Source organism: Passer domesticus, chromosome Z (genome assembly GCF_036417665.1).
Source record: "Passer domesticus isolate bPasDom1 chromosome Z, bPasDom1.hap1, whole genome shotgun sequence".
NCBI lineage: Eukaryota > Metazoa > Chordata > Aves > Passeriformes > Passeridae > Passer > Passer domesticus.
In genome coordinates, this window is record NC_087512.1 from 27,594,609 (window position 1) to 27,618,716 (window position 24,108).

General features: G+C 40.7%; 1 protein-coding gene across 5 annotated transcripts in view; it reads left to right on the forward strand.

Moving 5' to 3' along the window:
- The window catches only part of KANK1 (KN motif and ankyrin repeat domains 1), a 128,858-nt gene that overhangs the window by 60,963 nt on the left and 43,787 nt on the right, over positions 1 to 24,108 (forward strand). For 4 of the 5 annotated variants that reach the window (XM_064403120.1, XM_064403118.1, XM_064403121.1 and 1 more), the window contains one exon: positions 18,040 to 18,156. In XM_064403120.1, coding sequence (XP_064259190.1) covers positions 18,120 to 18,156 — 37 coding nt within the window. In that variant the 5' untranslated portion in view covers positions 18,040 to 18,119. Of the gene's footprint in view, positions 1 to 609; positions 676 to 18,039; positions 18,157 to 24,108 lie in introns of those variants that run through there. The other variant, XM_064403119.1, reaches the window with a different exon arrangement.

Consider the following 24,108-nt stretch of genomic DNA (forward strand, 5'->3'; position numbering starts at 1 on the left):
AAAGTGAGCTAGCAGTGCCAATGAAAAGACTGTGGTCTACCAAAGATAAATGGAAATGCAGACATGCTATAATATAGAAGTTACAGAAAATTGAGTAATAACTGGTTTATATTATACTGTAACCACTGGGCTGAATGTGCTTGTAGTCAAGTACATTTCTGTGAGTAAAAGAAGAGGAATTTGTTGACAGGAACAATTGTTAAATGTCTGTGCCTTCACTAGGGGCAAAAGGAAGCTTGATTTGTGCAGCTGATAGGACACCTCCCACAGAGGTGAAGCCTCTGTGGGAAAAGATTGGGTTATTGCAAAGAAAACTCTCCCCAGTACTCTTGGCACAGATTTTTAGAAAATTCTCTTGACTATCTATTGGTTGAATTAGTTTGAACTGAGAGGAACATGTAGTTTCCTGAAGAAGTAGATATAATGCTGGGAAATGAGATTTGTAGTCATTTTATCTGTTGATTATTCACCATTTGTCAGTAAGATTGATATTACTGCCAGGTTTTACACTGGCCTTAGCCAGTTCTGTGCTCCATAGTTTAAGTTGTGCTGAAAAACTTGTATTTTCCAGGTAGAGGAAAAAAATAGATATACCTTTTTATTTTACAGTCTTGGACTACTTTATGGAAAATGGTCACACCTTGCAAAATGCTAGAGGTATCTGCAGCTGAGAAGGTGGGTCATTACTTTGAATGCTTTGGCCAAAGAGGTTCACCAAGCTTAGAAAGAGAGTAGCAAAATAGAGTTTACAACTTTGATTTCTCTATCTGGGAGAAATTTTGTCTGACAATTCTGGTTTCACTTAATGAAGTTCAATCATTCAGTCAATTTTTTGGAAATTAAACCATTTTCAGATTGGGTTACATTCCCAGAAGCAAACCCATATGTATGAGGTCAGCCACTGTGCTCTCGTGGGAGCTCACAGCAATTGCTCTGAACCTGGGCTCAACTCTGCTGTGAATTTACTGAAACAGCTGCTTATCAGTTGGCATGGGTCACTGCTTTCACATTTTTACCGCTGATGCCTGGGAAAGTTGGGTGTTTGTGCATCCTGTGCTTGCCTATTGTTAATATTCCCTCTGACATTCTGCAAAATAGGAGAGAATAATAATACCTTGTGCTTGCAGTTAGCTTTCAGTTTATCAGCTCCCCCTATCCCCTGGAATAAAGCTAAAGGAAATGGCTGGGCAGGATGGGGCAGCCCAGGCTTTGGTTTGGGGCGTATGCATGCAGCTTTTAGCAGGTCCCAGTGCTGCAGGCTGGTCTGGGAAATAAATTGCTCAATTACTAAACTGGCAGTGTCTCCTTGTGGGTGTTTTTGCTGCTGTTTTCACTCTGAATGGTCCTGTGGTGAGATCTTAACCATCTTGCAGGAGCAAAAGCAGGCACTGCAAACCAGTAGCAGTGCAGACCACAAGCTGTGTGGGAGCTGCGACCGTCGCCTGTGAAACTTGTTCCATACATCTTGGGAGGCTTACAGATCTTGGTATTTGGTCGAGATTTAGAGTCTTTCAGGAGCGTTAAAGTGTAGCAGCTTCAGCTAGCACATTACTAGCCTAGCTGCTTTAGTGGATCCCCGCCTTTTTAACATCAACCAGGGTTCTCGCTGTTCCATTAAATCTTGCTGTTAGCTGACTAGGCTCCATATTCACATAGAAGATGTTCCTGGTAAAAACAGCATACCTCTTGGCTTGCAGCATATCTCCCTATCCTGTTTTCCTTTGAATTGCGTTGGTTGGGAATATTAGGCAGTCTGCTTCAGTGCCTGTGCTATGGGGGCAGGAGCTACAGTTCTGCCAAGAGCAGCAGTTTTTCCCTGTTTACACCTATACAGAGACTCAGAAGTTTTCTGACAAAAGTTTGCAAAACTAGTGCTACTGGGTTGCCACAGGTCATTGTGCATTTTGATTTTGTAATATACATAAGTAACAGTCGTTTAATCAACAGATCTGGCAAGATCAAGACCAGGACTGATTAGGACATAAAGAACAGACAATAAATAAAATTAATAAGAATCTCATCTGGGATTAGAGGGTGGTGTGAGAGAGTTGGCAGGAAATAATTAAAACACATTTGCTGTGAGATTTGTTTATCTTTTATTCCGGTTACTTATTCCTCCTACTTTTCTCTAATGCAAATTTCCGCCCATGCTGCAGCTATGAGCTGGTGCAAAACACAGCTGGCCCTGAGGGATAGTAAGAAAAGCATGATGTTTATTTCCCCCTACTACTCCCTTTAGTGGTTGCTCTGTAGAGGTATGAACTGCTATGCCCACTGATGATTTTGGCAAATTTAGGAATTAACTGTGTAGGTTCCAGGTGATTGGGAGCAGAAACCACATGCCTTGATACCAAAGCTGAAAATAAAATAAAGTAATTGCTTTATAGTGTCCCACAAACAGATTTTAAGTGTTGTGGTTTGAATGTTAGAAGTGAATTTTTACTGTCATTAGTCACTGTTTGGATGCTAAAGAGGGAGACATGGTTAGCTTTTTAATTAAGTAATTTTCTGGAGCTGTGAAACTTTGTTTAAAAACAAAAAAAAGCTAATTTTTGTTGAAAATGTGATCACCATTGGGGTACATTGGAATAACTTCTGTTCTTGTAGAAACCATCCTTTGTTCTGAAATAATCTGTTTTGGTATTCTGAAATCTGATTCTGAGGTGCTATTTTTCCTTGGGGTCAGGTTTTTCCAAGTTCTTTTATACACAGGATAAAGCTGTGCAGCTGCCACTTGGTGATATCACACAGGATTGCAGTTGCATTGTGGAGAGCGTGTCCCATTTTTGGAGAGAGGATGGCATTCAGTAGCCCAACTGGATGTTGTTAAGATGAGCTCTATTCAGTATCAGCAGTTGAAATTGGCAAGACCAGTGCTTGTCAGTGCTGCAGAGAAAAGAGCTCAAGAATGTGTTGTGTTCATCATGAGTGATAATGCATACGAGCACAGTGGCTCCTTGAACATGCTTTCCAACAGTACTTTGCCCTGTGTGATGAATGAGTGAAACTAATAATGTTTCTGAAGGACTGTCCAAGTATCTTCGAGCTGCCTGTTGTCTCTGATTTTACTCTGTCCTGCCTTCAGGAACAGGCAAATGGAGTAATGTTGAATTTCTAAGTAACTGCAAAGCTCAGACTGCAATAGTTATTTTTCTGGAATAATGCCTTTAAAGATGTTCACAGTAGAAATTAATTACTTCTTTAGGTAGCAGTTGTCTCCCTCATGAGTCAATTCTATCTTGCAGTATTTATCAACACTTTTTAATAAGATGAAATTTATATTTACAGATAATATTCATATGCATAGAGTAGCAGTGATTCCTAAAGTGTGTTATCATCCCTGTTGCTTTGAATGCTGTTTTGTTATTGCAGCAACATAAATACACACTAATCTCATGGGAGGGGCTGGCTGGTGTCTTCACAGGTCTAGAGAGTGTAGGGAGTGATTTCTCCTGTTCTGTCCCACCTTGCCTCAAAAACCTGTGTGCTGCTGAGAATGAACAAAATGTTCTCTCCACAGTTGCATTCCTTCTGCCACTGTTCACTGCTGCCAAGTCAATAAAACAAAAGTGGAATTTTTTAAAGCTGTCCTTTTTTTTTCTTTTTATTTTTTATTTTTTAACCTTTAATACTTTTTGGTTTCTGAGCAAAGAGCTGCTGATGCCAACCATTATACCTGCTCAGGTTTTGCCTTCCCACATTGCCTTGCTAATTGGCAGTTTTGGCAGTGTTTGTGCAGCTTTTTTTGAGCATAGCAGCCGCCTGTAAAATCTTTCAGGAGGGGAGGAGATTGAGTGGTGTTCACACACACAGCTGTGTTTATTTCCGTATGAGCTAAAAACTGCCCACTCCAAAATGCACAGCCATAAAGGGAGTACCACCAGAGCAGCTGTAGGTCACCTTATGGATGGCATTAGGGTTTATGTGCCTGTCCTGCAGCAAGGCTAGCTGCCTCAAGGTCTCGGCAGAGAGGTAAACACCATGAAGACCGTGCATTTGTGGGCGTCACTGAACAGATGGTGGTGGGAGGCACCTTGAAAGCCTTGATTCATCCCTACAGCTCTTGTGTGAGAGGCCAACTCCTACTTGAGACAAAAATCTCATTAGTTACAGACCAAGAAATCTTGCTGTTAAATAGTGATGCTAAGAAATTTGTTTCAACTATTTTTTTATGCTACTCCTTTCCCTGCAGTTGGGAGCAGACTAGATCAGAGAGGGATGTTCACATATCTTGCAACTCTGGTGGTCCGTGCTGTAATCTGATTATCAGCAGTTCTCCAAGTAAGCTTTGAAAGTCCTTTTCTGCTTCTGCAAGTCTTGCAATGAGCTCCCGAAGGAAAATGAAGGACAAATACCACTGAAAATCTGCAGTCTACTTTTTGTGCTGCAGTGTCTGCCACTATGTTAATCCTTCCTCTTTCTGTCACACTTTTTCAAGAATGTATTCTGGTATCTGAGTTATAATACAATAAAATAATCTTGATTTTGTTATATTACTTTACAATATGTTAAGCTCCCATGTATTTATTTACAACAACAACAACAACAAAGCCACCCACCACAAATTTTGACAGGTATAATAATAATATAGTTATTAGCCATCTAGTTATTATTCTAGAGCAACTGATGATGTGTGCACCAAAAACAAACACCACAATTCTCTTAAAATCAACTGAGAGTTGGTTCTAGTTAAGCAAAGAGAGAGACATGCAAAGGTTTGAAGTCTTATGCTGCAGCTACTTCAGTTAAGGATAAAATTTGCAACCACCCACTTCTTTATTCACTCTGAGCTGCAAGCATGCCTCACAGTGTAGAAGTTGGTGTGACTTGGCACATCTGTTTGTGAGGTGCATGTTGCCCAGTAAGGCTTGACCAAATTTAACCATGTTTAACATTTGTTTTCCTAATTTTGGTGGGAATGGAAACAATGTAAATTGAGTAAGTTTCCTTAGGAGTTTTGTTGTTGAAGTGCCATTTAGCTTTCTTAAAATTGGCCCTTAAAGAACATGCCTTACTTAACAGCTGCTGATGAAAATAGTGCTTGTCTGTGTGCCCTCAAAGGCTCATGTGCCTGAGCTATCATATGATTAATTTAGCTACATTTATAAGGAAACTAATGTTGGTTTTCACCCTTTAAGGACTTAATTTTTATGTGTGACCTAGCTAGTATTTTCTTTCTTTGAAAGGTCCTGTTTTCATAGCAATTATTTTTCAGTGTGATGGCAGGAGGTAACAAGCATGCCAATGTCCTCAGATAACTCAAAGTAATTCTCATTTGGGTTTGTATTTCTTCCCCCAATTATGAATGTGCTATAAAATAACTAGTGTATAGCAAAATAAATATAGTCTGCTTCCTAAATAATATTTTTGAAATAATAATTCACATAGTGTTTACTTCTTAATGTTTGTCTTCTGCAAGCTTAGCATCATTTGCCTGTTTCTTCTCTTTTCACTTTACATTTTTCTGGCGAAGCAGCTATACTGTGTTGGAAATATTGTTGTCCAGTTTACAAGCAGATATTTTGTACTGACAGTTCTGTTCTGGTGGAGGTAAACTGAAGCAGTTTACTTGTACTTGTGTAAAATCAGATCACCTTCTCAACAAGGTGTTTGCCCAGCTTAAATGATTGCAGAGAGTTTTCCACCTTGATGGCAGCTTTCCTCCCTGAAAGAGGAAATGCTTTTATGAATAGGGAAATACAGAGTATTTTTAAATACTGTGCAATCTAGTATCTTAAATCTATTATTTACCCTATTGCTTCATAACAAAAGGAAAATGCCCTCTGTGTAAGCATGTGAGCATCACAAGATATGTGATGGCGTTTAGATGTAGGGAATGGAAAATTAACTGTTTACTTAAGGAAAATTTTGCCTCCTTACGTGTTTTCAGCTTTTAAAACTTCACTACAGGCTAACATTAGCACACAGCTTTCATTCTGTTAATTTTCTTGGCAACATTTTGATACTGGATGTACATTATTAGAAACAAAGGGCAAAACATGGATTAATAATTAGCAATACATATGTCCACAGTCATTCAGTTATAAACTCTCTGCTTGCTTTTGCTATTGTTTTGAGGAGAGGGGGAAAGAAGAGGTTATTCAGTACAGTGAAGAGTAAAAAGTAAATGCTAGTATTTCCTCTTATGGTGATTAAATAGCTTTAGAAACATAAATAAAAGGAAGAGGAGGACTTGCAAAGGTCTTTAATCCTGTCGTGCTTTGTAATGGTTTTGGTTGTCTGTTGTCTGCCTTTGCAGTAAAAATATACAGAAGTGTAACAATTTCTATTGCTTAGGTAGTGGATCTGTTGATCCAAGGAATGGGAGCAAATAAAATTATGTGCTCCAAGGAATGGGAGCACATAAGATTAGCCCCAAATGAGGTATGTAGATCCTTGGTGACAGAACAGTAAAAATAACCAGTTCCTCCAAATAAGTAAGGTGGGGAAAAGGAAATTCAGCATGTCTTAAGAAAAAAGCCAGAGAGAGAACATCTGCTCTCTCCTATAAGAACTTTTCTCAATATTTTAAATCAGTAAAAGATTAGCTGTATTGCTAAAAAGTGTTATTTTTAAATTTTGTAAGGAAATTAGAGTGGCTGCAGAAGGGTCCCTTAAGATCTGCTCAGACTGAAAAAATCCAGAACCTAAATCTAACAAATTTTCCTTTTTATCTGGCTGGGATTACCCTTGTTCAAATTCAGCTGCTGTTTTCTGGATTATGCATGGAATGAGGGAGAAGGGGGACAGGTATAAATAAATTGTGTATTTTCTGTTCTGCAGTTCTTGCAAGAAGATAGATGGATGTGCTTTTAAAGCTATGTATTGATTTGTTCACTGTGGCTGTGTGTTTATCAGAAATTTGTGGGTACTGGGGCTGAGGAGAGCTCAAAGTATGGCCTACCTTTCTGGCAAAGCACCATGTGGATGGGAATAACCTGAATAAAGAAAGTGCCCCTCTGCTAAGACCTTTGTGGTATGGTTTCAGGAGGGCATTGATAATTGTGCAGCAGCTTATTCTGCTCTCAAGATAATAATACAAGTGAATATGAAAGCCATTCTTTTGTTACTAAGAACATCTGAATTAGTTTTAGTTTTATTTATACCACATAGTTTTCTGCTTAGGACTTGCTTTCTGGGGAGAAACAGATTAATCACATTGAGATGTATTGTTTCAATGACAGTCCTGCTGTGTTGCTCTTCAGAAGCTTAAGTTCTTGCATTGCTTTTTTACCAGCATTTGGTTTGTTGTGCAAGATGCACTGCTGTCTGTTTGCTCATGTGGTTACTGATAAAAACATACTTTATTTTGCTATTTATTTATTAATGTTCTACTATCTAATAAGAGACCAACTAAAAAGACAAAAGGTAACATATTTATGGATCTCCATAGAAAGGCATAATTTTTGCAGATTATGGTGGACTCCACTGTCTACTGTCTCAGAGTTATAACAAGGTGAGTGTTTCAGATCCATACACCAGTTGGGGAATTACAGATTTGATTCTAACTTGACACATGGTGCAAGATATAGATGAGCCCTTGTTTGTTATTGTTTCAGCCCGTGTCAGCGCTGAGATACAGTTTTGGCTGACAGACAATGTGAATGAAGGCTGAGTTCATTTGGATGTGACTGGTAGAGATGCGAGTCAGCACTGCCAGCCTCGATGCTGCTCATGGCAGTCGCACCACACACGTCCCAGCAGCGTGTCAGCACCTCTGCTCCCTGGCACCGTGTGGCACAGTAGTGGTGTGCTTCATGCCAGTTGCCAGATGCAGGGCTGTCCATTACAGTTTTCAGGGGAGAGACATAATTCACTGAGTCCTGGCTTCCTGTGGTGAAAAGTTCTTGTGCATTAAGTTGATCATCACACTTCTGTCTGCACTGGACTCTCTTGCCACTCTCTGACTGAGAAGGAGGAAGACAGGTTATGTGAACTCCATGCTGATTTCAATTACTCTGATTAAATTACAGAGTCCTAGAGCATTAGGAACAGATTGTTTTAATGTTGATTTGACTAGGCTGCAGAGAGGAACATCCCTTGTGAGGGACAAGTGCATTGCCCCAACTTGTGGTCCCCTCCTTTAGGTGGGTAAGTTCCCTGCAGGTGTCCACATGTAGCAAAATGGTTTTGGCTGCATTCAGTGCAGAGGCTGAGTGACACTTGTTTGACAAGCTGACATGTCTTTCTCTATGAGCTGTTGAGCAGGAAGAGTATGGAGATACCCAGCTAGCGTGGCTCCATCATGCTCTGCTGCAGCTGCTGCCAGATGGTCTCCAGCTGGTTCATGCCAGCTCCAAATCACAGTGTTAACATGATTTGGTGACTCTGCATCTCAGTAAGGAGAGCCCATATGGCGTGTGGTGGGGTGACTGGCAGGTTTTTGCTGCAGAGATATCTTGCCTCTCTCTTGCCAGAGTGTGCAGGCTTGCAAGTCCATAGGCTGTGGTGTGGACATATGGTGGCTTTGGAGGCAGGACCAGAGAAACCTTCTCACCCGTGGAATGAATGTTGAAAGCCTCACAAGAGATGGTTTGTGGCTTAGCAAGGAGGTAAAAGTAATTGTGCACACCTGCTGGCTGTTTCTGAGGGATGCTGTGTGATGGAGTGGGAAGGGACAGCAGCCTGGAGCTTGTGTGGAGTGTGTTCCCTGGCCATGCTGAAGCTGTGGGGTTGTGGTCTCCATAGAGAAGTTGTGGTAAGTAGGGTCCACTTGTATTGCTGAAGGGCCACTTCAAGCAGCTTGAGGAGATATGGGCCCGTGTTAATATTGAGGTTGTAGATACAGTCTAGCACTTGGGAATAGATGTTGGCAGTGTGGGCTGTAGACAGAGTCTAATGGAGAGTGACACTAAGCCCTCTCATGTAAACTGTGGCATATGAAAAGCAAGAGCCTGGTCCTTGCAATATTGTCTCCTTGCCCCTACAATTTTCCACTTTCATTGTGGAAAAAGCCTATAATTTCTCCTGCTCATGTAAGGTTGATACCACTGTCCACAGTACCCATATTAGCAGTTAAAAAAAGGAAGAGATTCCAGGATTTGGGCATTATTGCATAGGGAGAGCAGCATTTAGGGCTATATGGTGACAAAGCTGATCTGCTGGAACTTTCTCAGGTAAAGATACACCTTCAGCTGAGGTCACAGTTACCTGAGCAAATGCTCCTAGACAAAAGTATTTGTCCTTAAACTTCCCAACCATCCCATACTATTGTCCTTTTGTCATATCAGATTTATGGTTGGTGTGGTTATGTATAGCATCTCAGACCTAAATCAGCAGAAGAGACAGACTGATATTTGACTGTCTGCCTCTAAATATGCCATTATATATGCAATGTCACTGAAGACTAAATACTTGGCTACTTTATAGAAGAGTTAGACTTCTCTATTTACCAGAGTTTATGCCTTAAAATCCTTGCAGTTTGTCTTAGATGCAAAGTCCAAACCAGATCACAGTCCATTTCATAAACTATTTGTAAACATCCTTGATTGGTTTGTTCATCTCAGCCTTCAAGTTTATCTACCTGTAAATTCTCTTTGAATAAGTGAATTAATTTTAAATTATTGGGATATGCATATGTGTTTTTCCAATGGTTGTTCAACTTTTAATCTTCAAATACAGAGTGGAAAGGATGCTGTGTTTTGTCCTGCCCCATTGATTGAACAGATGTGAGTTCATAGACATGCTATGGAGAGGAAGGTAGAACTGCTTCTCATCCCAGGCAGAGCAGTTCCAGGATTGTCAGCTCTGGGAGACCACAGGTATACTGGTGCTGGGATGCACATGTCATCCCCAAGATGCATTCTTTCCTCTGCCAACTTTTTGGAAGCCTTTTCACTTGTAATTCATGCTAGATTTCAGTCTTTGTGAGAGCAGATGAAAATTCTGCTCAGCACACGTTTCATTTCCCTCCTGGAGACTGAACTATTTCAAGCCATGAAAGTTTCATCCCTCCTGCTTTTCCACAAGAAAAATATGGATAGCCCAGTTGAATCCTTTGGGCTCCCTGTCACAGCAAGCATTACAACCCATAGCAATACCATACAGGTTTGAATTCATGTACTTTTATGTGACTCATTATTCACTGGCATAAATAAAAGGGAGTGTCCTCTACATCACCCATTAGGAATTTCAGGTATAAAAAAAAAGTTGGATATTTTCTACCATGGATTGCCTTTCTTTTTCTAGTTGTTTTTTTTTTCTCTCTCTAACATAAACAGAAATGAGTTTCTGAGATGCAGCACCACGTAATCTTCCGAAGGTGTTTTTTTTTTTCTTCTGTAATGTAATGTGATGACAATTATGTTGTCAGGAATGATTTCTAAAAGAGATGGGTGGTCTGAAAATGCTTGCAGGGTGTGGGGGGCCTTGCAGCATTGTGTGATGGGTGTCATCCAAACATGCCTGTCTGTGTTTAGGCTCACATCACAAGCGAAGATCATGCTCTTGCACATTAGACAAGGCCACCAAGTCATCAGACTGTAGCCCAGTTCTGTATGTATGGAATGTCCTCCTTACTACAAGTGACAAAAGCATCCCATCAGTGGTTCACAGAACCCATACAAAGATTTCCTTTTACTAATGAGTGGTGATCCTGATAGTGAAAACATAGGGCTGCCACTGCCATAAGAGTGGCCACTTCTGGCTGGCAGTGAGTCTGCTGGACGTCTGAGAACAGGTATGGTTACCAAAAGTCCATTAGGCTGACCTGATATCTTTTGGGATGCTTTGGAGGGCTGTGTCCAACCTCTGGCCTATGCTAGAGAAAGCTGCTTGTGCTTGCAGGTAAGTTTGGTTTTGTCTTAACTGCTTGACAAGAATTAATAGAGCTGAGGTTTACCTTCCCACAAAGTAGCTAGATGTTAGAGCCAGGCTTGGTTACACTAAAAAATATTGAATGTATCTTACTCCATTTTGTAAGATTGTTCTTACCAACAACTTTTTAGTAAGATGCTGTTCATAACCAGGATCTTCCACAAGATGACCATACATGAAAGGGTAAAGAAAGGGCAAAATAAAACGAGCTGGGGACTGTATTGCCTATGAGCTGGGAGAGAAGATTATAGTTAATAAAATCACAAAGGGTGTGGTTTGAATCTGAAAAAGCTGAATCTGCACTGATTTTGACCAAGACCTGCAATGCAAGAATTTGGTGGCAGTAAAATATGTGAAACATCAGCTAAAATAAGAAAAAAGTTTGTGGTGGGTATTCAACCTGGGACTTCCTGCCCCACAAGGCAGCAGAAGCAGGTGGCATCAGCAGGGTCAGAAAGAGGCTAGTTAAATTCATAGGCAATTTATGTGAATATTAAAATTACATAGTAAGGACATACCTTTAAATATTCCCAATATAATAATTATTGATGCTGGGAGAATACAGAAGCATGGATTCATCATAAGGCGCTTGAACTCTCCTTAAATAATATCTGCTGTTGCTACTATTGAAAACAAGATAGTCTGCATGGATCATTTGTCTGACCCTACAGAATGCTGGTTACACTTGTTTCTCCTGTGTGCTATTTTGAAATCCTTCTGTGTTTTTTTTGTTTTGTTTTTTGTTGTTGTTGTTGTTGTTTGTTAGTTTTTGGTTTTGTTTTGTTTCTATAGAGATAACCTTCTTAAATTAACACACCTTATCCCTGTTTACATACAGATGTACAAAACTATATAAACTTTTTATCAAGTTTTGAAAATTCTTTACAAATCCATTTCCTACACTTTTACTGTTTCTTTTTCCTTTCCCAGCAAGTCACTGAGTGGCCTATGTGAACAGCTGATTTTTCTTTTAGATCCTCCAGACACAACTGGGATAACTCCATGTGGAAGGGAAACAAAAACCCAGAAGCTGATGGTAGACCATTTCTGCTATTGCTAGCAAATGTGACAAAGCAATACTTGCAGAAATTCAGTAAATTTGTGGGATATTTCAAATAGCTAGAAGCACCCAGTACCTTTGAAATATTTTCACATATATCCATTTTCTAGAGGCATTTTCTATACTGAAAGCTTGCCCAGTAAAGCCCCGTTTCTGAGCTGTGGGTAGGGGACTTGGGAGAGTGAAGCAGAAGCTTTGTAGAAGCTCAGCTCAGGAGATGAGAAGACCATTTTCAAGTATGTAGAAGAAAACCCCTCAGACCCTTACATACTGAAGGTTGAAGATTTATTCTCTGCTTGCAGCAATAACAAGGTGGGCAGACAAGCTTGATGCAAGTCTGCTTAAGCAAGGGGCTGGGGGAGAAGACAATGAAGGAATCCCCATGAAACTGACTTATGATTATTTCCAACCCAGAACTGTAGCCTGGCATGGCATTAGCTCAGACTTTGGGGTTCAAAAGCAACAAAGCTTAGAGTTGGGTCTGATATTTTGTTGTTGTTTATGTCAGAAGTGAAGCATTTGTCCTGGGTAGGAGCACTCTGACTGTTCTTTTCTTCAGCTTGCTGACTCAGGTCCCAGAGTTTCTGAGCCATCACTCTCTTCTTAACAGAGCTTAGCTCAGTTTTTGCCTGGAGCTCTGCTGTAAAGAAAGACCTTTTTACAGACCACTGCCATAAGTGGAAGGAGTGAGGAAGGCAGGCAGGTAAATTCATGCTGACCGTAGCCATATCTTTTTAATTAACCTGCTTGTTGAAAGGATTTACAAGGCTTCTTTTGGTCTCGTCATACTGCAGATTCTGCAGAAAAAAAATCCAACCACATAGCGAGAGGAGACTTCTTTTGATTGACTGCTTAAGTATTGTCCAAAATGAGACTGCTTAAGTACTGTCCAAAATGAATTAGCTGTCATACTGCATATAGTAAGAACAGTTTCTGTCTTGTGATGGAGAGACTGAAGCACAACTGACTGCTGCCTGAGAGGAGCTGCAGGAAACACTGGTCTCAGGGATTTTTAGTTCTGCACTTTAGGGTGGCCTAGCTACTGATTTATTTTGTTCAGTTAGTGAGACTTGAACAGCAGCTTGCATAATTTTGCTTGTGATTTGGATGCAACATTAGAAAGACATTTGCTGTAGCAAGTATATGAATTGGTGAATTGTTACATGATTAAATAATTAAGTGAAATTTAAAATCATTCACAGTTTACCCTTATCTCAATGTTGATCACTCTGTCTGACCTGAAAAAAAATCCTTATGTGTCTGAATTCTTACTTGATTTTTGCTTTTAATTCTAAAGTAGCATATATTAAAAAAAAAAAAAAAGATATTTCTCCCTTACAAGTGTTGCCTTTCAGTTTATTGGCCGCTCATTTTGATAAACACAAAGATAAGAAAAGCACAACCAAGGTTAGGGGTAAGATTGAAAAGAAAGTATCAGTGAGATACAGTCATTATCCCAGGATAGATACGAACCACAGAGCAACTCCCCACATACTTTCTCTTTTGCTGTTGTTGGCTTCAGACCTTGCTTCATTTAAATTGCACCTGGCATACTTAGTACACGTAGACATTCCTGTTTCCTATAGAGAAGCACAAGTTTGAAAAGTGCTTGCCACTCTAGCTGAGCAGGAGGGATTCCCGGTGCCAATTTCTTCTTGCAGCTAGAGAAATTACCATCTATGTTTTCAGATGGGTTTTGCATATATCTTGTCTCTTCTTTGCAAATGATATCAGTGTCTTGCAGAATGAAACTGGGCAAGTTCTACTGCCAGGACGACCCACATGTGAGAGGGAAGTCTCAGGCAGAAGTCTTGTTGCACTAATGTATAGCAGGAATGGAGCAGTACCAGTTCTTCTTGAGTATTGCATCTTATGGGTCGGCTTGCTCTGTCAAACCGTTCTACCCTAGACCTATTTAATCACCACTTTGCACTTGCTGGATAGGATTGCAGAGCTGGTTTTTCTCCTGGAACCATTCCCTGTCTACATCCATCTGAACAATTGGGAGCCCATACCTTTGGATCGTTCACAGTTCTGACCTACAGTGCTCCCACTTTTAATCCAGGTCTTAAACAACAGAATTGTACTGTCTGAACCACATTCAGAGTAGTTCAAATGTGGTGCTGATCTGGAGCTTGCTTGGAATTGTTGATGTGGCTTTTTGCTCTTAAGAGTCTGTGTGTGCCATGAGAAAAAAAGCTACATATGCATCTATTTAGCCTAAAGCCTCCTTGCCTGGGAAGCCAGAATCTGTTTCCTTGAATCCCACAAACCAGTGTGTGCCCATCACCATTTCCACATGTGACCTCAGCCCTGGACAGGAGGACTTTCAGGACTGCTTTTCTGGGTTTAGAGCTGAGTTATATTTCTCTTCTAATTACTGTGTTGCTGACATGCTGTTCTACAGCTGCTCTTAGACCAAACCTCAACTGTTTTCTATCTTAAGTGTCTCCTGCAAGCATCAGACTGAAGTGCAAGTCTGGATTTTCTGCAAGGTCTGCGCCTCTAGAGGCTTCTGCATTTCTGTAGTTCTTCTGTGTGGATGCCAGAACTGATCTGTACGTACTCAGATACTTCTGGTGCTGAAACACCAGAATAGGTGCCAGTGACCTAGCAAGACACAGCACAAGAGAGGAGCAAGGTTCCTTTCCCTTGTGACTAGGACAGGATTAAAATACAGGCTTTACGTTCTGCCTAAAAAATTGTCATTCTGGAAAAACCTGTAAAAGCTGGAGTGTCATGAATGTTTGTAGAAACTGAGGATCATGTGTGTTTAAGGTTTCTGCTATTGAACCTCAGGGCAGAAGAGAGTTTGAATATCTAATGCAAAACACTTTTAACAACTGCTCATTGAGCAATAACTCTTCATACAGCTAGTCTGTGCTTGTTTTGCATTTGCCCTAGGATCTGTAAATCACAGTATTCACAGGCAAGCATGGGTTGAGCATGTAAAAACACATAGGCAAAGAGTTGAAGACTTGGGATGGAATATACAAGCTCCTCTACAAATTTTCTTGTGTTAAGATGTCTCTGCCGGAGAATATGCTTTGCTGTAGAGGAGACTAAGTTTTCCTCCTGTCTGTGTTCTAGCTGGTCTCTGGTGTTTTGCTGCGCCTCACCCACATGAGAGACTTGTGTCCAAATGCAGCTTCTGGGGTGTGTGCAGCTGGGGAATCACATGTGGCACCGTTCTAAAAATGATCCATGTATGTGTTGGTGCAATTTCAGGAATTCAGTTCCCGATGTATGGCTCAAAGCACATTTTAGCAAAATTCCTACTTCCATGAGTTTGCTGGGCTAGATCAGATTCCTTATGTACTTGAAGAGCTGTTTAATAGGCAGATTTTCAATTCCTGCTACATTTAATCTAAAACAAACAAACAAAAAACAGAACAAAAAAAACCTAAACCACCCTACCATACCAGAAAACACAGGAATCAATTATTTCACTTAGCTAACAAATTATTAGATCTTATGTTTTCCTTTGTGTTTCTTTTTTTTCATTTTCTTCTATCTGTTGGACTAAATTTGCTTCCTTAATTATTTTATTAATCCTCACTTAAGCTCAGAAGCAGCAAGTGAGTTTGCTTGAGGTATGTGAGCATGCATAGCTTTGAAATTGGCAGAAGCATACTCACAAGGCAGTTTGTACCAGGTCAATTTCATCTCTTCAAGCCACAACAAAATGGAGATCTTAGGCCTTGTTCAGATTTTCAGCACTATTTTTTTAACTTTGTGTCAATTCTCACCTCAATTACGTTTGTTTCTTGCTGTTGGGAAGCTCTCATCATTTGTGCCTGCGAATGGTAACTATAACAGATTTTACTTTTAAACCTACGATGAAGCACACCACAGTCGGGCCTCATTTTTGTGGTTGACCCATTTGTATTTGGGACTGCACTGCACCTAAAAGAGATGTCTCCCCACCCCAGGATCCCCTCCCACCCATCTGTCCATACCCATCCCTGGGTGCATGCTATGCTCCCAGGCCTCCCCTTGTACAGTGTATATAATGAAAGCAGGGAAGCATGCCTGTTGTTACCGTGTTACTGAGACAGCACAGAGCTATGCTAAACAAATTAGAAGTGGGTGAATAAATTCAGTTTTCTTTACCCTTGGTTGCAATGATAGCAATTGACACCTTGGTAAGTGCGGCCTGCCCTGAGACAGTGGCTGTCCTGAGCTTCAGGACACATCCTGAGCTTCACATGGAGGCTGATGATAATTTTTCAGTAAGCATTCACTGTGACTCAGTAAAAATTACCTGTCTTCAGCTTAAAGCATGACTTTATATCCTTATAGCAAGCAGAGACAGGAGTGATGCTTTAAAATCTCTCTGTTTGAAAGGAAGTAGTTAATATGTTAGTAAAAGCTCACATATTTAAAACTTCTGTCCCAGCTGCAAACTCTGCCAACAATGGGTTGGAGTTTTTTGGGTTTTTTGGGTTGTTTTGTTTTGTTTTGCTTTGCTTTGTTTTGTTTTTGGTTTTGTTTCATTTTTTGGGGTTTTTTTTGGTGTTTTTTTTTTTTCTTCTTTTTTTTTTTCTTTTTTTTTTTCCCATGCTTCATTGTTTCAGAAATTTCATAATTATCATTAGGCCTGGAATCTTGTGATGGGCCTCTATGCGTCATGGTCTGTGTTGGATTCCTGCCTTGTATTGCTGTTCATAGCCTTTCACTTATTCAACCTTTATAGCAGCTTCATGCTCTGCCCTCCACTGAACAAGAGATGGTAAACTTCAATGTGTAAGGCAGAGCTAGGGGAGGAGGAATTGCAATGAAGCTCTTTCTGCATTCTTGGAAAATAGATGTCAGGATTGTACTAAAAATGAAGGTATTTGTGTTCTTGAAGGAGAAAGCAAAAGCTGTATTAGCTTGTATGATGGAGCTCTGTCAGATTTTAAAGACAGCTTCTCTATCAGTCAGTGTATCTCTGACTCAAATTCACATGGTGCCTGCACTCATTAATTTCTTGATTTTCTTTTACTTTGCTAATCTGCTTAGCTTTTAAATACTTGTGTGCACATACTGTCAGAGCTAAATGAAATATAATTGGAAAAATGTGACTAGTTTCTTGAGGAGTTGGGGGTCAGCAAAGCAGTGTGTTCTTCATATGCCTAAGCTCCACCTATCTGAGTCAACAAAATAAAATGCTGTTTGGATTGTAGAAGACTCAAAGCCTCAGGAAGAGGCATCTCTGCAGCCCCAAATGAGTCAGATCTTCTGCCGTGAAGATGAGAGTTATGATCAGGCTGCCCCCTGCACTGAAGGTGGGCAGGGAAGAGGGAACAGGAGCCCTACTGCAGAGCCAACAATTCTGGCTTTGCCGACCCAGCCAGCAAACCACTGAACTGCTGCTGATTTGGTCTCTGCTTCTCATTTGGCTTCATCTCAGCAGCCACCCACCCAAGAGGACAGTGCCCTTTCTCTGTACCTGCAGCCTGAGCTTCAGGCAAATCATGCATATTGGTTCAATCTCCCATGTGTGGGTTGGAAGAAAACACAACACCCAGAGAACCCGTTGCTGCTGGAACTTGCAGTGGAGAGGTCCTGTAGTCAGATGAGCACCATTCCTGACAGCATCCGTGCCACCTCTGGTGCCCCACCCTGATGGCTTCCATACTGTAGCTGTCCGTGTCTGGTTTGTCAGGCAGAGATGCCTGCTCTGGCTGCACCTGAGGGTTCTACCCTCACCTCCCCAGGGGGACATCTGAGCTCAGAGATTGCTCACTGGTACAGTGCTTCTGTAGGTGCTCTTCAGCTAAAAAATCCTCTAACCCTGCCTTCATAAGATGTTAGGTAATCTAAAACTTTATACACATGCCTGCAAATGAGGAATCTGCAGTGGTGCAAGGGAGTTTAGAGACCAGATACAAAAAAGTTGAGGGCAGGCCAGAAAAACCAAGGCCAATTGCAGATCCAGCTAGTTGCATCCCACTGACAACAGATCTGGAGGTTGTCAGAGAACCACAGTTCAGCTTCAGTCATTTGGGCACCCTTGGGGTTTGTGATAGCTAGGATGCTGATTTAAGAGAAGCATGCTGCTGCTGGGCTAAAGTTTGCATTGAAGACGAGACTTTAAACAGTCAGAAATGCCTACTGCTTAATGTACCTAACTTCTTAAAACTACATGTTTTTAACTGCTTTTTACTTGTTTGTTCCAGGTTGCATGTCTGGTTGGACTTGATGCATGGCATTTGCATGACACCAAACAGCCTAGCTGTGGATGTGTCTCTGAGCAAACATGGCCTACCCAGCAAATACTAACGGCAGTGCTACAGGTAACTGAACGGGAACACTTTCTCCCTTTGGATTATTAATTAAAAGAATTCTTATGTTGTGTGAGCAGGAAAAGGAAGTAATGGCAGTTTAAATACTGAAAAACAGTTTCCTGGTAGATCAGAGCCCATCTCTTCTGTCCCCCACCCCCTCTTCCATCCCCCACCTCAATAATATTTTAAATATTTATAGTGTGCAAAGTAGTTTGGGAAGACTTAAGGGCTGGCACTCAGTCATTCAGCATGCAGTGTCCTCTTCTCTCAAGGACTTACAGGGGTTTATTTTAGAGTCTGGGAGGCCTAGGGCTTTGCTGCAGAATCATGTGGCTGTTACGCTGAGTCTGTAATAATTTGTGAGATTAACCAGCTCTTAATGCATCAAGTCCCCAGCCCTTCCTGGTCACCCTTACTGATGAATCTTTGTTGCTTGCTTCTCCACAAAGCATAAAAACATTTCTCAAGCAATATCCTGAAGAGGTGTTCACTTTTTTATTTTTAAGAACTTCCTGAACTGTATGTTTTGGTGGTGTGATACTCCGTGGTATAGATTGCTTGGCATGTTCAAAGGTTGCTGAGGAGGGCTGGCAGGTCAGGAGGGGGCAGAAATTTCAAAACAACTGGTAACAGCACAGCAGTAGTGTTCCTCCTGCAGTTATGTCAATATTTTCCTCTTCTGATCACTGCACAAACATAGTTTTAGCCCACTAAAGCTGAGGCTGTTACAATAGGATTACACGGAAAATGTCAGGTGCATGGCAGGAGCTTGTGGATTGCTCACTGTGCTCACTGTAGAATTATTCTAATTAGAGCATGGGATTAAAACATTTTGTGTGCAGGATATTAGAAATATGGATTTTATGTGGATAGTTTATGCACATAAACTAGGTGCAGTTTATGCAGAACAAGAAGTGGTTTTTAAAGGCTAGTGAAAGTTGAATAAAGTCTTTGGAATTACTATTATCTGTTGTTGATTTAAGGTTAAATTTACCAATGTTGTTAAATCTTGAGACTGCTGAAATAAAATATTTCTATTTCCTTCCCCCACCCCCTTTTATATAATTAGAAGTATATTCTTTAAGATAGAAACCATATCCTTTTGTAATCTTCACTAATCCTTTTGAGAAGATGGACTGCAAAACCTCTGGTGTGTGACTTAACTGTATCTGTTTGCTGTCTAAACCCCCCATGTAACTTGACTTTTATTTGTAATATGCCTTTAACTTAAGTCATGTGGAAAGATTTCCTCTGCTTACAAGGAAAGAAAAATTGTGCATGGAGTGTTACTGATTGCTTTACTGATCTTTTTTTCTCCCTGCAGTAGAACTGTCTATTGAAAAAGTTGGTGGGCTGACGTGTAAGTCTAAAAGAAGATAAATGCTTGTGCTGTTATTGAAAGATGAAGTTTTAGTTTCAGGATTGTTATGCAAACAAGGCTTCTTGCAGGATAAAGCTGTTTGTTCCCTTATTTGTAGAAAGACGCTGCAATAAATTACAAGTATTTAATTCAGAAGTAAATTGGACAACGTTTTGCAGATACTGTCAGGACTTGTTGGCTTTGCAAGCCCTTGAGGCCGGTGTTCTAACATGCAGCTATGTACGCCTGTGTCTCCAAATCCTCAGCAGTTCAAAATAGACAAAATATTGGGTGGCAAATACCTGTGATTTGTTGTGCTGCTGTGCTGCCTGGGAGAGAATGCCTTTGGATGAGCAGGAACTGATCTGGGCGTTGGAGGTATTGAAGCAAGTTTCTTAATTGCATGGAGCTCTACAAGTGGAAAGACAAACTTCAGGGTGGTGTTTTCTGTGCTCTCTAAATCAATCAGCAGCAGGAAAAAGAACTAGAAAGACTTGTTAGGGACTACTAAGCCGCACTTATGTTACTTGAATATTTTGGCAAGTCTGACCACATGTTCAGCTTCATTCAAGTATGAAGTGACTAAGAAGCAAGCAGTGGTTTGCTTTGGTTAACTCGAGAATGTGAGTACTTGCACTATCAAATAATTATGCCTATGTGCTATTTCAGTAATTTTTTTTCAGTGTACATGCCTATATGGACTACAGCTGCTGCGGATGAAATCTGTAGAGGAATGCTAGAATTTGGAACTTGTTTCCAGGAAAGGATCTAGCTATTTTGCATTTGTGTAGAGATTTTTTTTAAAAGGGATATTTATGGGAAGTAGATTTGCTGTAAGTATTTTAGTGAGTGTGTATAGGAGATAAACTACAAAGCAAGTGATGACTTTATCATGAAAGCACCTATCATAAGTTTCTCCGTCTCTTGCCTATCTCAGTAAAGACATTAACCTTAAATGTGTGAATAAATGACAGAGTCTGTGATTTAGGCTTCAGTACTGTTTGTCAATAGTTTTGTCTGCTGCTGACTTCAAAATTTTATTACTCTGTTCATAGTTTCATTTCACAGAGGTCTTGTAGTGAACTGTATTTCTTTGGTTGCAAGGTTATTTGTTCTTTTTTATCCAATTTGGAAGTTTTTATGACTTCTTACTGATTTTGGACTAGATTGTCAAAGCTGTGCTGTCTGCTCAGAAGAGCTGAATAAATTGGTGCTTGCAGAAAAATTTGCTATATTTTATGAGCTGCTGGATAGTGTTTAGTTATAGGTTCTGGATAACTGTTTAGAGTCTTCCCTGGTGGCATGTGAGCTCACTGCTCAGTCCAGTAAACTCACCAGGGTTAAGGAATGTAGTGCAAGTCCAGAGCATGCTGTGCAGTCATCCAAGAAGCTGCCTCAGGAGCTGGGAAGTACCCTCAGTCTGTGGGGAGCTATTGGGAGTCTGCAGTTGGTTTGGTACATGATACAAATTAATTTCTCTTTGCATAGTACAAGTAAAAATAAATGAGGTGATTGTTTCTCTAAATAGTATTAGTGTCTCCATTAACTGCCGGGTGAAACTTCCAGTAATTGTTAGCTTCTGTGCTTGCTAGGACTGATGCATAATTCATCTATTTAATAAGGCTCTGCTAACATTTCTGTAGTGATATCTGTAGAAATGTCTTCCAGTCAGCTACAGAAAGCACAATGCATGAGCAGAAAACTTACAGGGCAGTTTGGAAATATCTCTTTATGGATTTTCAGTCCTTCCACTAACAACCTCTTTGTGAAAACTTTCTTTTCAAAACACATGTTCTGAAAGGCACTGCATGACATAAACTTCCAGTCTAATTCTATTTATTCTGATGTGGAAAACAAGGAAGCAGCAAAACAAACATAAGAGACTGATTTAGAAAAGATAAAGGATTAAAAACTGGTTTTGTCACTAACCATAATAAAAAACATGTTTTATTTGACTTGCCTAAGCACCTCATTCTCTATATCCTGAGACTGGAGAATTGTTAGTAGTTTCTTAACAGGCATTAAAAAAGCATTTCCAGTTTTTTTGAGTAGGATGGGCTGCAGGGGTCAGTATAGCAAGACGGTTTATTGCACAAGCCCTTTCTTTACTTTTGCTGTAAAGCAAATGCATATTATTTTCTGTACATAGGGTCAGAGATTTCCCTGCTCTTTTCTGTTTCCTCCCTTTTGTCTCTGCCTTCTCCTCAGTCTAGTGTATGGATTTATGTTTCCATGCCTTCCCGCTCCATTTTTAACATACTTCTCTACATACAGCATCCTGCACACTTTCATTTGAACTGTTTACCTGCATGTTTAACTCTGCTCAATGCTTCAGATTCCTGCACAGTTCTTAAAGCAGTGGCATTGTAGCAGCTGAACATCATCGTTACTGTTAGTCTCCCTGCACCTGATAAGCAAGGAGCTGCTGCTGTGACAGCCAGTCTGCGGTTGTCAAGTGTCTTTGCTCCCAGGGTACTCCTTTCACTCACAGCTGGTCTGGGCATTCACCTCCTTTCCTTGCAGCAAGCCAGGGCTGTGGGACTACAGGTGCTTTGATGAGAGATACAAATCATATCTGGACCTCTGTTTTCTCTGCAGCAGTCTGGCATCCTCTAGTTATTTTATATGTGCATACCTACACTGGAGCACCCTGTCAACTTCTGGTCAGATTTTCTTTGTATCTGAGCAGTTTTCTTAACTCCTACATGAAGTAATAACTATACACCAGTTAGTCAGAGATTGAGGCCATTACGAAAAGCTGCTGCCTGAATTAATGTTGTTTGAGATACTAACGTCAGCATGACTCAAAGACCAAATGTTTAATAAATGTGTTTTCCATCTGCTGGTATATAAATGCTTAAGCAACTGTTGAAAAGTATTATGAAAACCCCAGTTAACTTATTAACCCTTTTAATTGAGGCCAGTAAATAAAACATTTACTTAGAGCAAATGTTTTTATCACACATGTCCTTTGCATTGATTTGTAACAATTCTTACCAAAGATTTGTAGACACACTTTTCTTTCAGTTACTGTATTATTTGATTTACAGTCTCTCCTTTGATTTCATTTTCCACATTAATTTTAGGTAATATGCACAGAATTTTGCAATATTTCTAGCCTTCTGATGTAAATATAGTCTAAGCAGAAAGTGTGCACTAGAACATTACCACTGTGACTAACTTTAGCAGAATATCCACCATTCTTCATTACAGGCCATCCATCTGGGAACTTACGGACCTAAATGAGTTAGCAGTTGAAAGTGTTTGATTGCCGGATAGTAGTCCATCTGCTGGAGCCTTTCCTCCTGGGTAGTGCAGGTGCCTGCCCCAGGAGCCCAGGCACTCTCACTGCTTCCTGCACGGTGGCTGTCACTGTGGCATGGCTTGCAGGGCTACTGGCACACCAAGCTCTCTCAGCAGCCTCTGAGTATACTTCATTTAGCAGATGCAAGCGACCAGGATTCAAGAGAGTTTGTCTTTTTACCTAATCAGTCATGCAAGGAAAGTTTATTTGAGTCAGGACTGTGTGATGACAGACTATTTAAACCTATTCCTCCCCTACCATGCTCCCTGTTCCAAGCCTGTTTCCAATAATTTTTAGAATTAATGGAAATGGGTGTGTGCCCAAGTGTGTGTTTTAGTAGCTGGTGAAAGGCTCTTGCCATCAGGAGAGCCTGCTCCACTGGCCTGCAGTCCTGAGCTTTTGGGATGGGCAGATAGCTGTCACTGGGATCCAGCTCCTGCCTCACCCACAAGTGATCCTGTGAGTCACTCTGGTGGTGACTGCCCAGTATTTAAAAACAAGCTAGGGTGGGACCCTGAAATCTATGGGGAGAAGGGTGAGTGAGCCTCCAGTGATTTCACATAATATCTATCACAAATCGTATCAAAATTTTCATCAGTATGCTGTAGTACATTCACTGATGCCAGATCTGCCTTTGGGACAGATGGCTGGAGCTGAAGCACATGATCTCACAGTGAATGTCATCTTTTTACTTGAATTAGTAATTGCTTCTGCAACTGCTAATTGATGACTGAAATCCAAGGGTGCATTTGCTTCTGCAGCATAAAGCTTAAAAATTCACTGACTTATATTTGCCCAACTTAAAGGCCTTTATGAGACTGCAGAGGGCCAGGGATCATGTCTTCTTTTACTCAGGACTTCTTGTCTAAAGAATGTGCTACAGGTCTGATTCTGGATTCTGGTGGAAAGGTAGGGATCAGGAAGAAGTTACAAAGGATACAATAAATACAGTATCATTGAAAGTCTGGGGACATAGGAGTCTGCTCTGGGTAGCCCAGTCCTTAGCAATGGAAATTGCATGTGGTGGGAAAGAGATGGCCCAAGATACAAAACAGTGACATGCAGATGCTGATGCTCTGCAGGAGGACAAAGTGGCCTTGGGAACAAGAACAGGTTTAATTGATTGGTCTTTTTGTCAGAGATTACTGCAGCTGTATCTTTTTCTGGATTACCTGCTGTAGCTGCCCAGATTCTTTACATCCCACCTAGGCAGAGGACTGTGTTCATTCTCTCTGATGGAAGCTTGCTCATGGAGCATGGAGCAATGCAGGCTTTCCCTCTCGGGGATGTTGTGATG